A 15,300-nucleotide genomic window follows, 5' to 3' on the forward strand; every position below is an offset into this window, starting at 1 on the left:
TTGGAGCAATTTTGGAATGCAGCCATGCGATGTCTTTTTTCCATGGACTTGGCAGGCCAGCACTGTTTGCTCCACCATCTAATGTCTTTCAGTGCCAGTAACCTTTATTTTATCTGTCAAATGTAGTTTTCCCCAATGTTGAAAGCAGCAATTTGCCAACCAGGCTAGGAGACCTGTTTCATGGAGCATTTCAAAGAGCAAAAGGGAAAGGTTTAAATAGATTTACTTCTCTAATTTTCTGAAAAGATGACAGACAAAACTAGCTTTCTGATGAAAAGAAAGCTCTTTGCATTGATATAATATATAAAAAGGCTGACACATATTATCCAAAGACAAAAGAATGATATGAACAAAAAAATGACCTGTATTTCCTAGTTCAATCACTGCTCAAAACTCTGTCTTATTTTATAAGACAAATATTCAGCCAAAGCTAAAGTTTCCCACCAGCTCAAGTATTCAGAAAAAGTTTTCTTCCCACTCTGTGAAAAGACAGTGAGGAACTCTTATTTTCCATTTCCACCAGTTACTAATCTTCTATAAATCAATTCTTGGTGTGCAAGAAATATTTAAAAACTCTTATTTCCATTTTGGTCAAGTTAGTAATATAGTACTGACTTGCATACTTTAAAAAAAAATTACCCCAGGCTTTTTCAAATTAGATAGTTTGATTTACCACATGTTTTTGTTATGTAAATGTTCCTTCCCAAAATAAAATCAGAAACAAACTTAGTTACATGAAATTAATTTCTTTCCTACTTAAGTTTATTGTGCCTTCTTGAATGTGTCTGAAAAGTCATGTACTGATTTTAAGATAATGAAACTAATTCTATAAGTGAACATCCATCTTATTATGACATACTTTTCCCAGATATCTTCCAACTTTGATGTCTGTATTTCTATAATGATATGGTCTATCTATCAAAAATATTAATGAGGGGCAGAGCCAAAATGGAGGAGAAGATACACGAGAATTTCTAAGTTACCTTCTACCCTCAATACCAATTAGTTAAATCAGCCTCAAAAATAATGCTGGACAGATAAAAACCACAAGGATTAGAAGCACAACTTACCAGCCGAAAAGAATTTGGAATTTCAACAGAAAAGGTCGGTTCCGAGGGGAGGAAAAAAAAAAGACCACCACAGACAGGGTTGGACTAGGGGCTAGGACATTGTGCCAAATGGGCTGGGGAGAACTCTGGGATCAGAGAAGCTACTGAGATAGAGGAATCTGGCATAGGCTGATAGCTCTACTCTGCTTATAAAATAGCAGATCAGAAGAGAAATCCAAGCCACTTTAAAATAAAAAGCCAGAAAATATAATCACCCCAAACTGGAAGTGACCCAACACCGATCTCAACACGGCTATGCAGCCGCCTTTTGCTGTCTGGGGCTTCTCCTTGGGATAGTTAAGAACCTAAACAGTGGGGGACACAGCCCAGGGCAGCCTCTAATCCACATAGTGCGGGGCTCAGCCTGAGGCAGTGGAATTCTTGCAATAGCAAAACTCCAACAGCAGCACAGCTCTCATAACAGAGGAACCTCCACAGCAGGGACTGCGCTTTCCAGGCAGACACTTCCGGTTTGAGCACAGGGACTTTTTCCGTCAGCTGCTAATATCCATGGCCCCACAGGAGGCTTTGGCTGGGGTTTGTGACGCTTTCACTGTTCAGCCTCTAACCTCAAGGCAGTTGCTAGGCCACACAGCAGGGGTTCCTCACTGGACACTCCTCCCAACACAGCCGAGCTAACCACCTCTGAGTCATTTCCAGGGGGAGGGGAACTTTCTTCCAAAGCTCTCTCATAGCCCAGTCACAATTTTTGCTCCTTTCCATCTTTTCTGAAAGGAAGCTGGGAAATTTCCTACCCAAGGGCAGACCTCCCACTAAATTTTAACAATGAGTAAGAAACTGAAGAGAATGAATGACACCTTCTATACAGAGAAAGAATGGGTATCCAACCCCGAGGAGGCTAACAGCAGACAGTCTCCAGATAACACCCTAAAGGGGAATGATACCTGCCCCCCATCACATAACTCTCTCCTAGAAGAGACTATTAAAAAGTTAAGAGAGTTTGAAGAAAAATGGGGAAAGGAAAGAGAAGCTATGATAGAGAATAACAACGTCCTGAAATTTGAGTTGGAAAAAATAAAGAATCCACAGGAAGTGCAGGGAAACAAAATTTGTGAATTAGAAAAGGTTAAAAAATTACAGGAAAGTAGGATTTCTGAATTGGAAAAGATAAAAAATTTCCCAAGAAAGTAGGATTTGTGATTTGGAAAAAGAAAATAACTCACTAAAAAAAAAAAAATTAGTGAAATGGAAAAAAATTCAACGGAGCAAAATAATTCATTTAACAACTTAATTGGACATATGCAAAAAGTACTAAAAACTGTGAATGAAGAAAATAACTCATTAAAAATCAGGACTGAACAAGTAGAAAGAAATGATTCATTGAGAAACCAAGCATTAGTCAAACAAAACAAAACAAAACAAAACAAAAAAAAAAAAAAAAAAGAAAGAAAGAAAGAAAGAAAAGCTGGAGAATAACGTCAAATATTTACTGGGAAAATCTATAGACCTGGAAAATAGATCTAGGAGAGATAATCTGAGGATCATTGGACTTCCAGAAAACTATGACCAAAAAAAGAGCCTAGATTTTATTTTACAGGAAATCATCAAAGAGAACTGTCCAGAGATAATAGAAACAGAAGGGAAAATAGGCATTGAAAGAATTCATCAAACACCTTCTGAAAAAGACCCTAAAAAAAGAACTCCACGGAACATTGTGGCTAAGCTGCAGAACTACCAAACTAAGGAAAAAATATTGCAAGCAGTTAGGAAAAAAACATTTCAAATATCAAGGTGCCACAATAAGGGTCACTCAAGATCTGGCTGCCTCCACATTAAAGGATCAAAGGGCCTGGAACCTGATATTCCGAAAGGCAAAAGAACTAGGATAGCAACGAAGAATAAACTACCCAGCTAAGTTTAGCATTTTCTTCTATGGAAGAAGATGGACATTTAATGAAACAGAGGACAAGGGGAAAAAACATAATCAGGGGATAATATGATGGCAGGAAATACAGAATTAGTAATTTTAACTGTAACTGTAAATGTAAATGGGATGAACTCACCCATTAGAGGTGGATAGCAGACTGGATCAAAAGTTAGAACCCTAAAATATGTTGTTTACAGGAAACACACTTAAGGCAGGGAGATAAATACAGAGTAAAGGTAAAAGGCTGGAGTAGAATTTATTATGCTTCAGGTGAAGCCAAAAAAGCAGGGGTAGCCATCCTTATCTCAGATCAAGCAAAAGCAGAAATTGATCTAATTAAAAGAGATAAGGAAGGAAACTATATTCTGCTAAAAGGTAGCATAGACAATGAAGCCATATCAATACTAAACATACATGCACCAAGTGGTATAGCATCTAACTTCCTAAAGGAGAAATTAAGAGAGTTGCAAAAAGAAATAGATAGCAAAACTATAATAGTGGGAGTTCTCAACTTTGCACTCTCAGAATTAGATAAATCAAACCACAAAACAAATAAGAAAGAAATTAAAGAGGTAAATAGAACATTAGAAAAATTAGGTATGAGATCTTTGGAGAAAACTGAATGGTGATAGAAAGGAGTATACTTTCTTCTTGGGACATAAAGATCTCAAAATTAAATGCAAAAAGGCAGAAATAGTAAATGCTTTCTTCTCAGATCACAATACAATAAAAACTACATTCAACAAGGAGTTAGGGGTAAATAGATCAAAAAGTAATTGAAAATTAAATAATCTCATCATAAAGAATGACTGAGTGAAACAGCAAATTATAGAAACAATTAATAATTTCACCCAAGATAATGACAACGATGAGACATCATACCAAAATTTGTGGAATGCAGCTAAAGCGGTAATAAGGGGAAATTTTATATCTTTAGAGGCTTACTTGAATAAAATAGAGAAAGAGAAGATCAATGAATTGGGCTGCAACTTAAAAAGCTAGAAAAAGATGAAATTTTAAAACCCCAATCAAATACTAAACTTGAAATTCTAAAATTAAAAGGAGAAATCAATATTGAAAGTAAAAAAAAAAAAAAAAAAAACTATTGAATTAATAAATAAAACTAAGAGTTGGTTTTATGAAAAAGCCAATAAAATAGACAAACCTTTGGTAAATCTGATCAGAAAAAGGAAAGAGGAAAATCAAATTGTTAGTCTAAAAAGTGAAAAGGGTGATCTTTCCACCAAATGAAAAGGAAATTAGAGAAATAAGGAGTTACTTTGCCCAACTTTATGTCAATAAATTTGATAACTTAAGTGAAATGGATGACTACCTCCAAAAATATAGGCTTCCTAGATTAACAGAGGAGGAGGTAAACTGCTTAAATAGCCCCTTTTCAGAAAAAGAAATAGAACAAGCTATTAATCAACTCCCCAGGAAAAAATCCCCAGGACCAGATGGATTTACATGTGAATTCTACCAAACATTTAAAGAACAATTAGCCCCAATATTGTATAAACTATTTGAAAAAATAGGGGATGAAACTCCTTTTATGACACAGACATAGTACTGATACCTAAACCAGGTAGGTTTAAAATGGCAAAAGAAAAGTATAGACCAATCTCCTTAATGAATATTGATGCTAAAATCTTAAATAAAATATTAGGAAAAAGACTTTAGAAAATCATCCCTAGGATAATACACTATGATCAAGTAGGATTTATACCAGGAATGCAGGGCTGGTTTAATATTAGGAAAACTATAAGTATAATTGACCATATTAATGATCAAATTAATAAAAACCATATGATCATCTCAATAGATGCAGAAAGTAAATTTGATAAAATACAATATCCTACTAAAAACGTTTGAGAGTATAGGAATAAATGGACTATTCCTTAAAATAGTCAGGAGCGTATATTTAAGATCATCAGTAAGCATAATATGTAATGGAGATAAACTGAAACCTTTCCCAGTAAGATCAGGAATGAAACAAGTTTGCCCACTATCACCATTACTATTCAATATTATATTAGAAATAAGAGTCGAGAAAGAGATTAAAGGAATAAGTGTAGGAAATGAGGAAATCAAACTATCACTCTTGATATAATGGTATACTTAGAGAACCCTAGAGATTCTAATAAGTTATTGGAAATAATTTGCAACTTTAGGAAAGTTGCTGGATACAAAATAAATCCACATAAATCCTCAGCTTTTTTATACATCAACAAAATGCAACAGCAAGAGATACAAAGAGAAATTCCATTCAAAACAACTGTCGAGAGTATAAAATATTTGGGAATCCATCTACCAAAGAAAAGTCAGGAATTATATAAGCAAAATAACAAAACATTTGCCACAAAAATAAAGTCAGATTTAAATAATTGGAAAGACATTTGGATAGGCCAAGTGAATATAATAAAGATGACATTACTCCCCAAACTAATCTATTTACTTAGTGCTATACCAGTCAGACTCCCAAGAAACTTTTTTAATGACCTAGAAAAAATAACAACAAAATTCATATGGAAGAACAAAAGGTCAAGAATTTCAAGGGAATTAATGAAAAAAAAAAGTCAGATGAAGGTGGTCTAGCTGTACCTGATCTAAAGCTATATTATAAAGCAGCAGTCACCAAAACCATTTGGTATTGGCTAAGAAATAGACTAGTCGATCAGTGGAACAGATTAGGTACACAGGACAAAATAGGGTACAAATATAGCAATCTAGTGTCTAGTGACAAACTCAGAGATAACAACTTTTTGGATAAGAATTCATTATTTGAAAAAAAAAACTGTTGAGAAAACTGGAAATTAGTATGGCAGAAATTAGATATGGATCCACACTTAACACCATATACCAAGATAAGATCAAAATGGGTCCATGATTTAGGCATAAAGAATGAGGTCTACCTCTCAGACCTGTGGAGGAGGAAGGAATTTATGACCAAAGGAGAACTAGAGATCATTATTGATCACAAAATAGAAAATTTTGATTACATCAAATTAAAAAGCTTTTGTACAAACAAAACTAATGCAAAGAAGATTAGAAGGGAAGTAACAAATTGGAAAAATTTTTTACAGTTAAAGGTTCTGATAAAGGCCTCATTCCAAAATATATAGAGAACTGACTCTAATTTATAAGAAATCAAACCATTCTCCAATTGATAAATGGTCAAAGGATATGAACAAACACAATTTTCAGATGATGAAATTGAAACTATTTCCACTCATATGAAAGAGTGTTCCAAATCACTATTGATCAGAGAAATGCAAATTAAGACAATTCTCAGATAGCACTACACACCTGTCAGATTGGCTAAGATGACAGGAAAAGATAATGATGAATGTTGGAGGGGATGTGGGAAAACTGGGACACTGATGCATTGTTGATGGAGTTGTGAAAGAATCTGGCCATTCTGGAAAGCAATTTGGAACTATGACCAAAAAGTTATCAAACTTTGATCCAGCAGTGCTACTACTGGGCTTATATCCCAAAGAAATACTAAAGATGGGAAAGGGACCTGTATGTGCCAAAATGTTTGTGGCAGCTCTTTTTGTAGTGGCTAGAAACTTGAAAATGAATGGATGCCCATCAATTGGAGAATGGTTGGGTAAATTATGGTATATGAATGTTATGGAATATTATTGCTTTATAAGAAACAGGATGAATACAGAAAGGTTTTGGATTGCATTGATCTTGTTTGTTTTGTTTTGTTTTTTTAAGTATTATCACTTTATAAATTGTACTTCTGGTACTGTTTGTTTCATTCTTCACTTCATATACATTTTCAGAATTATTTATAATATTGATGTGACAGAATAAATTCTCATAGCTCTGCTCGTTTTATTCTGCATCAGTTCATAAAAATCTTTCTAGGTCTTTTTGAAATGATCTATTTCTTCATTTTAAAAGAATTTTCCCATGCCTATGACTTTGTAACATATTAAGAATTATATCTCATGTCACCTCCATTAGAAATCCTTCCTCTTACAAAAAGTCTTCCTCAATCCCTTTTAATTTCAATGCCTTCTCTCTGTTAATTATTTCCTATTTATTCTGTATATGTTTACTTTGTATTTATTTGTTTACATGTTGTCTCTCTGTTAAATTGTAAGCTCTTTGATGGTAGAGATTATTTTTTTGCCTCTTTTTTATCTCAGTGTTTGGCACATAGTGAGCTCCTAATAAGCATTAATTTAATTGGATTGAATTGACATTTAGTTGGGAACTGAATACTAACAAACTAGTATCCAAAATTTAACTGAAGTTAAATTATTAATTAATTATATGAATAAATAATAATTATAATAATTATTATTATATTATAATTTTATATTAATATAAATGTAATATTATATAATTAATTATTATTATAACAATAATATAATAAATAATTGTATTAATTAATTATAATTATTAAATTATTAATTTAACTGAAAGGAGCCTACCTTTTTTTTTAAGACAGCAGCAAAAACATCCTTTTAAGGATTATATCCTTTGTAATTGACTTTGTAGATGAAAATGTTCACATCCAAAGGGGGAAAAATATTTCTTATGTTTTGAATGACACCACATATTATCTAGCCCAACAAGTTAATGTTAGACTTTTTTTGTCAATATTGACCACAGATATATATATATATATATATATATATATATATATATATATGTATGTATATATGTTGGAGCAGTGAGATGATATAGTGGATAGAATACCAGCCCTGAAGTCAGGAAGACCTGAGTTCAAATGTGATCTCACTTAACATTTCCTAGCTGTGTGATCCTAGGCCAAGTTGCTTGCCCCCAATTACCTCAGCAAAAAAAAAAAAAAAAAAAAAAAAAATATATATATATATATATATATATATATATATATATATATATATATGTGTGTGTGTGTGTGTGTGTGTGTGTGTGTGTGTGTATCTTAAGAGTCAGTGACATATATATATGTTAAAGACTCAGTGACGCTATCTTATGGAACAATTAATTACCTTTTTTTTTCTATAGTGTTGGTGTTAAAACAAAACAAAACAAAAAAACATTGTCCACTTTATATCTTTGGATTGGCAAGCAATTGGTTGGTTCCATAAGTTAACTGTGGATTTCATAAATCATAAACAAAGTACATAAAAATATTATAACTATGATGATAATTTTCAAGAAATAGCAATGTTAGAAAATTTCCAGCAGAAATAGTGAGTGAAGTATATTTTTCCACTGGCCAATCTGAATGCTTTGCTTTAAGCTTCAGGATTTTTCCTCGAGAATTGTGTGTTTTTAAATTCCTGGGGTTAAATATCTGATCTAGGAACTGTTCTTGAAGTTTGTAAATTTGACTCTGGAAAGGTCTCTAGTCCAATTACTCTCTGCTGGCTAAGGGGACATAAAACTGGCCTTTTTTTTCAGATTTCTTTTCCTGTGCTGAAGAAAGCACTCTGGTTCACCAGTCCCTTCAACTTACTCTATATCATCTTCAATAGGATTATATATTCATCCTCCTTTTTAATTCACATGTCACTTTGAGACACATACTAACCCAAAGTGATATTCTTGTTCAGATACTATTTCATGTTAAAATATTTAATACTTAATAAGGAATATTAGAAACTATGCTTTTCTAATTTAGGTCATAAAACTATGAATTAGGTCTACATATTATTTTTAATAAACCCTGATTTTTTGTTTCCTTGTTGTGGGCCTCAAGCTAAACACATCTCCTATATCTTTTGCTGATTTTTTGAAAGCTGCTAAACCAGTCACAATCTATTATTTGTCCATATATCCTCCCCTTCTGATTTATTTAAAGCATTGAAACAACTGAGAGAGATTCAATGGAGAATAATTCAAAATGGAGGTCATTCCCATGACACAAAGCAGCAGTATCCCAGGGTTGTCAGCAAATTCTGTACTATGAACTTTAGTGTCCTTGAGAAATGTGTATGATGTCCATTAGCAATAATAGGAGGCCCTGCATCTGGGAAACTTACACTAAAGAGCTGTGATCCTTCATGATCTATTATTATTTTAATGTTAAACACAATGTATAGGGGCTATAGAGGCTTTAAGAATGTACTTGGTACTAAAAATTGTCCCCTACAGAGTTTAGTGAAGAAATAGAGATATTTACCTTCAGAAATACTGATTTTTTGAAAGATGATTCTCTAATTACAAATATATCTGAATATTCATTTATCCATGCATATCCATATCCATATATACATACACCCATACATATACATCTATATTTATCATGTCTACATGACACAAGAGAAAATTCTAGTCTTTCAGCTTTGGACCTAAAGTGACAGTGCAACACACTTATATGTTTTGCATTGTGGCCTCTCTTCTCTGTGAAATTGGGCAGCTTAATATTTGAACCAAATTATCTCCTGTTCATGACATGAAGTTTACAGGTTTCTAAATTCCACAGTAGAAAGGTATTTATTAAAAAAAAAAAAAGGGAAAGTATTGCTTCTGGAATAAGAAGACAAGGTATCCAATCCTGCTCCTGTTGCTTACCCCCTTTCTGAACTAGTCAATTATTTTTCCTTCCTAAAACTCAATGTCCTCATCTATAAAATGAAAGTATTCAACTAGGTAGCTTTATATGACCTCCTAGATTCCTTCTGATTATAAAGTTGCCCTATGATACTAACTATGTTTTGAGAAAAATGGAAAAAAGGAAAGAGAAGAAGCATTTATCAAATACTACACTGTACTAAAGGCTTTATAAATATTACTTCATTTGAGGAAGAAAGACTTTTGAGCACAGAATTTACTTTTCATTTTTTTATGCTCAAAGGGTGATTAAATTATAGTGTGCATGGATCAGAAGTTTATATGGGTAGACAAAAAAATAAATAAGAAGAAATGATTGCAATTGGGTGTTTTGCCCAAAATTTGTTAACAAAAGCCAACATACAATGACTAGTTATAGTGTTTATCAGGAGGAAGACTAGAACAGAGGAGGAATAGTTAGGAGGAGGAAGACAAGAAATAGACTAGCAAGAAATAGAGGGAAAAAGCAAGTGAGCTCATTGTTTCTTCAGAATTTCTTCTCTTTCCCTCCTCTTTGGTACCTTCTTCCAAGTACTCAACTATATTTTCTTTATCTTACAGAAAAGGTCCTTGAATTCAGAAAATCCATCCCTTTGACCCAAATGGGTCACTCTGATCCAAAGGCTTTCCTATAGCTTCTGAGTGAAGAGAATACAATTACAGGTTTCTGAGTGAGGACACTTGTCATGATACAATATATATATATATATATATATATATATATATTTGTATATATTATATACATATGGGGAGATAAGATATATCTATATATATATATATGAATATTTAACATATATGACATTTTGACTTGTGAAGGGATTGTCTTTTGATAAACAAAAGAGAGGTGTTTGCCCAAGAACAAATTTTCTCACACTGGGAAATATGCAGTTCTGTTTTTTAGGAAGTTAGTGTTCTCTTCAACATTCTAATGGATTACCCTTCTTAGATTCTGCAGTTTTAAAAGACAAAAAGTTGTTTTTTTTCTTTCCCCTCTTTTTTATTCATCTTCCTATTTTCCCAATATCATAAGTGTATGTAATATATTTGAACCAACATTGGATTTAATATCCAGATCCCTTTTTCTCAAAGAATAGTATCAGAATTAAGACTCTGCTGCTGTTCTATATTTTCTTCAGGGGTTAGAATAGATGATTATTGATGAGAAAAGATTATGTTTTGTGTCCCTTTAGATAAAGGGTTCTGATGCTTTTAGTCTAGAGAGCCTCTCAGTATTAATGTATAAAGCCACTCTTCTATATTATCTCAGATAGTCTTAGATGACCACCAGTTTCACTTCCTGGCCCTGACATCCTTAGCAAAATCCAGATGCCAGAACAAAGGCCACAAAGTGAGTTGTTTGGCAACCCTTTTGTCACCTTTCTCTGGAAGTTGGCTAATGTATTGTTTCTGGTTAATTGGTTATTGTAGCGGGTGACTAGCTGCCCAGAAACTTAACAGGTGTTAACAGGTATCAGAAGAGTAAAACTAGAAAACATGATTCTATTATATGTGTTCCTTTTTCTTTTTCCTTAAAGTTTCAGGGTCATTATATTCAAGCCTCCTATTTCCATTTCCTATCTCTAAGAAAAGCCCCATACCATCCATCTCACTAGAGGACAGATGCCCTCCAAAAGTTAAAGAGGAATGCTAAATATTAATAGCAGCATTCTTTGTGGTGGCAAAGAACTGGAAGCAAAGTGACTGTCCACTGATTTGAGTTATGGTTAAATATGGCCATAACATATGAGTACAATATAATGGGCAGCAAGAATTAATGGATATAAGGAATTTAGAGAAATACAGAGAAGATTTGAATGAACTAATACAGAGTAAAATAAAAAGATTAAAAATAATACCTATTATGACATTGATGAACATAATGTTGAAAGAAGGCTAAGTCCTGGTTATTAAAAAATGGGTTGTCCTAGAGAACACATAATAAAACATCCCTTTCTCTTATGATACAGTCTGAGGACTACCAGGGTGGATTGCCATATACATTAGTTAAAGTGTTCAGTGTGTCAAGTGTTTTTGTTACAAGATAGTTCAGTTTTGAGGAAGACCAAGACTATTTCTAGAAATAACTCTGATCTAAAAACTAAAGGCATTGGTAAAAAAAAAAAAATTAACCTCTGGGGAATTTGAGTTCAGGATAAAAGGATTGATTGTGTATTTTTGTTCTTTGTTCATTCTTAGGTAAGTGTGAGATTGGCTGGGCTTACTACTGCACCGGTGGGGGAGCAGCCACAGCCATGCTGCTCTGTACTTGGCTTGCCTGCTTTTCTGGAAAGAAACAAAAACAGTACCCATACTGATGGTTCCAAGGATGGTGCAAGGAGATCCAGATGGAAAGGAATGAGCACCGAGAGACTGAAGAATTAAGCACCAAGCAAACTTGGAAAGAGGGATTTGTACTCTTATCTAACACAATGCTTATAACTTGAGATTGAATGTTTTCGAGGCCATAATCTAACCCAGAGTGGGATGGGGGGATAGGAGGGAGGAGGGGGATTTAAAAAAGCATTGGGTATATAAAGAGAGGGAACACAAATGGACCAAAGTTTAAAGACATTGTAGAAAATAAGATGCTTCCCCCACCCCTAAGTATTACTGGTCTGCTCTATAAGAATGCAGGAAGTTGTCTTTGGTTGTAATGTTTAAAACTAAGCAAGACTGTATAGTAAATGACCAGGGGAAACAGTATTGTGTTGGAAGACAGGGTAATCTCCCAAAATTCCCTTTAGGCTTGGTACTCCTGAAAGCACACATATACACATTCACTCTCACGTACATGCACACAGAGATAAACATATATGCATACACATACACACAAACACACAGACAGAAAACATGGCACAGATTAAAATGGAAATTTAGACAATACATTACTTTTTGTCTTTCTTTTTTTTATCATTTAAAGTTCTGTGTTATCCCATTATAAACCATACATTAATCCTAATAAATGGACCAATAAGCCACTTTATCAGTATTTTGTGTATTCTGCATAAACTCCCTCAACATATAATCACTGTTTATTCAGACTTTTAAAATTAAGCTTTTGTAATTTCAGCATTCTACTAAGAATGCCTTATTTTACACTATATATGCAGCTCCTGCTGCTGAAGCTATTGACTTTAAGGGACAGCTTTCTGTCCAGGGGAAGGATGAATTCACTTTGTGATAGATGATAAGTATAAGGAGAAAACATTTGCTTTTGTTTCATGATTGTCATACTGTGTTGTATTCTCATTTGTTTCAATATTCATTTTTGTAAAAAAAAAAAAAAAGTGCTATTTTATGTTTGTATTTTAAAAGTTCTGTGAATAAATTTCTCTTTGATCAATATTTAAATGGATTTTAGAGTGGTAATTGGATGAACTGATTTGCTTCTTTTATCCCCCAAATATGGTCTTTCAAATGAATAATCCCTATGAAATCTGTCTTCCTTTGAGTGGCCTCTGGGTCTCACACTAACATTCACACCTTTTTATACTAACAACCCAGAGTTCTAGCTGCCTACCCAGTACAATTATCTGCTACCCAGGTCTTAGCAAAAAATTTTTAAATCAAGATGAGAGAACAATTCTTCATTTGTGTGGAATTCCTGGGGCCCAAAATATACCTTTAAGATGCAAAGAGGGACATGAGCTATATTATGCTGTAGTTCTGCATCAAAGGGAAGCTGTGCAGAGAGGGAATAATACATTGTCCCTGGGCACCATGTGTGTGGTATAGGGGAGTGTGCATGACCACCCAAGCCTTAAGCACTCCTATGATTTCCTGACTGATGTCTTCTGTTCTTCTGTTTCATATTTCTTGTTTCTTTTTTCTTCTTTCATTTCAGATGTTCTATCATTTCAACCTGGCTTATTTTCATTTCCATTCCTGTTTGCTCCCTTAGCTTAGAATTTCCCATTTTACCCAAGTTTACACCTTACCATTTACCAAAGATGAGGATCCGTGTCTGACTTGATTTTCCTTGCTACATTGATTCATTTCTAGACAGTGACAGAATTATCATTTATCTTTCTGAATAGGTCTTTGAACATTTGAAAACATTATTTGGGGATAAATAATAAATTTATTAATTCAATAAATATTCACTGAATGCTTACTATGAGCTAGGTGATGGGTAGAACACAAATATGAATGTATTTTACCCTATAAGTCTCATGAAGGTTCACATTGGTAGTGTATTGGTTGTTGGCAGTGTCAAAAGATATAAAAAATGTGTGGATGATAAAGAACAACTGATCACTGAGAGTAAGGTTGATACTCTGTCAATATCAAGACAGTGAAAGAATAAAGGTAGCAACTATAAGAGTTTCTATATCTAATGGAGATTTGGGGCAAGTGGACCAGTTGCCTTATGACTGGGTTTAAAATGCACAACCTTCCAAAGAAATCTTTGAGTGCAATAAACTGAACCCACATCATATATTAATATAAGCTTGACTTTGTCATCTGTCTCCTGATTATGAACTTCTGATAGCCAAGAATCCATATTTGTGAAATGTTGTGAATGAATTTGACCTCCCTCTTCCTTCTTGCTCTTTCCTTATCTTTGATGTTTCCACTTGGTTTGACTAGTATAAAAAAATTTATTTTAATCAAATTGTAGGCTACACATTTGAGAATAGAGAGAAAGAGATCTGGATAAATAGGTTAGACCTAAATCATGGAGAGCTTTAAATGCTAGGTAAACGACTTTGGGCTTCATGATATAAGCAATAGAAAGTCACTGAAGTCTTTCGATAGTCCCAACTCAATCTGGAGGGAGTGATATGGTCAGAGCTATGCTTTATGAAGATTCATCAGTGTGCAAAATGGATTAAAAGAGGGAAAGCCAGTGAGATGGGATTATTGCAAAATTAAAATAATGAGGGCTTGAACAGACTGGTATCAGTGGGAATGAAAAGGAGAAGAAAGATAATAGAGATGTTGTGGAGGTGGAATTGACAGGACTTGGTGACTGAGTGATTGGTTATGGTGACCTTCAAGAGATATGTATAGGACCCCTGGGCTCAAATTAAGCTTCTGGGAGAGTGTCAGCCAAATCCTAGCTCCCTGAGGCATCAGTTACAGACTCAGGTTGACAGCTATATAATCACATTTTGGCCAGGTGACAAGTCTCTCAGTGCTCTGCCTCTCTACTTTTGAGAAGACACCAAGCTGAGAGGGGTGACTAATATGCTGAACTGACAGAGGACAGATTGAGAAGGGTTGTGATAAGGTTAGGTTATTGGAATGAACCAGAGAAGATGAAATTGTACTAATAACCCATTTCATTTACTATTCTTCCTCTCTCTATCTGTGTCTTTCTCAAAAAAGAAAATATTTTTATGTTTTAAATCTATTATTCATAGCCTAAATGATAAACAGGACATTCAAAATTTAATTACAATTTACATTGTAAATAAAGTCCTTACACTTGGCTTCAGAAAATCAACTCTACAAATATAACACGAGGGTGATACAACTAAACAATAGTTTCTTTAAAAATTTGGGACTTTGGGTAGCTTACAATTTTAAGATGAGTTTCTGGACCTTTGGACAAAGAGGCAAGGAAATATTTCACTGCAATTTCCATCCCCTGCTATTTTTGTTACTACTCATTTATATAGTTTCATGAAGAAACTATCTCCACCATTTTCCTCTGACAAGGATGGCCAGAACTTACGAGTAGGAATAAAGATAAATATTTTTGATTTTGGCTAATAATGGGACTTAATTCTCTTA

The 15,300-nt window shown here is 33.8% G+C and overlaps 1 protein-coding gene across 2 annotated transcripts in view; it reads left to right on the forward strand.

Annotated features, from left to right (window-relative positions):
• The window catches only part of LHFPL6 (LHFPL tetraspan subfamily member 6), a 285,726-nt gene extending 272,822 nt beyond the window's left edge, over positions 1-12,904 (forward strand). For both annotated transcript variants that reach the window (XM_074304849.1, XM_074304850.1), the window contains exon 4: positions 11,758-12,904. In XM_074304849.1, the coding sequence (XP_074160950.1) occupies positions 11,758-11,876 (119 nt within the window). In that variant the 3' untranslated portion in view covers positions 11,877-12,904. The remainder of the gene's footprint in view (positions 1-11,757) is intronic.
• The last annotated feature ends 2,396 nt before the right edge of the window (positions 12,905-15,300 follow it).

The sequence above is a fragment of the Sminthopsis crassicaudata genome, chromosome 3 (genome assembly GCF_048593235.1).
Source record: "Sminthopsis crassicaudata isolate SCR6 chromosome 3, ASM4859323v1, whole genome shotgun sequence".
Lineage (NCBI taxonomy): Eukaryota > Metazoa > Chordata > Mammalia > Dasyuromorphia > Dasyuridae > Sminthopsis > Sminthopsis crassicaudata.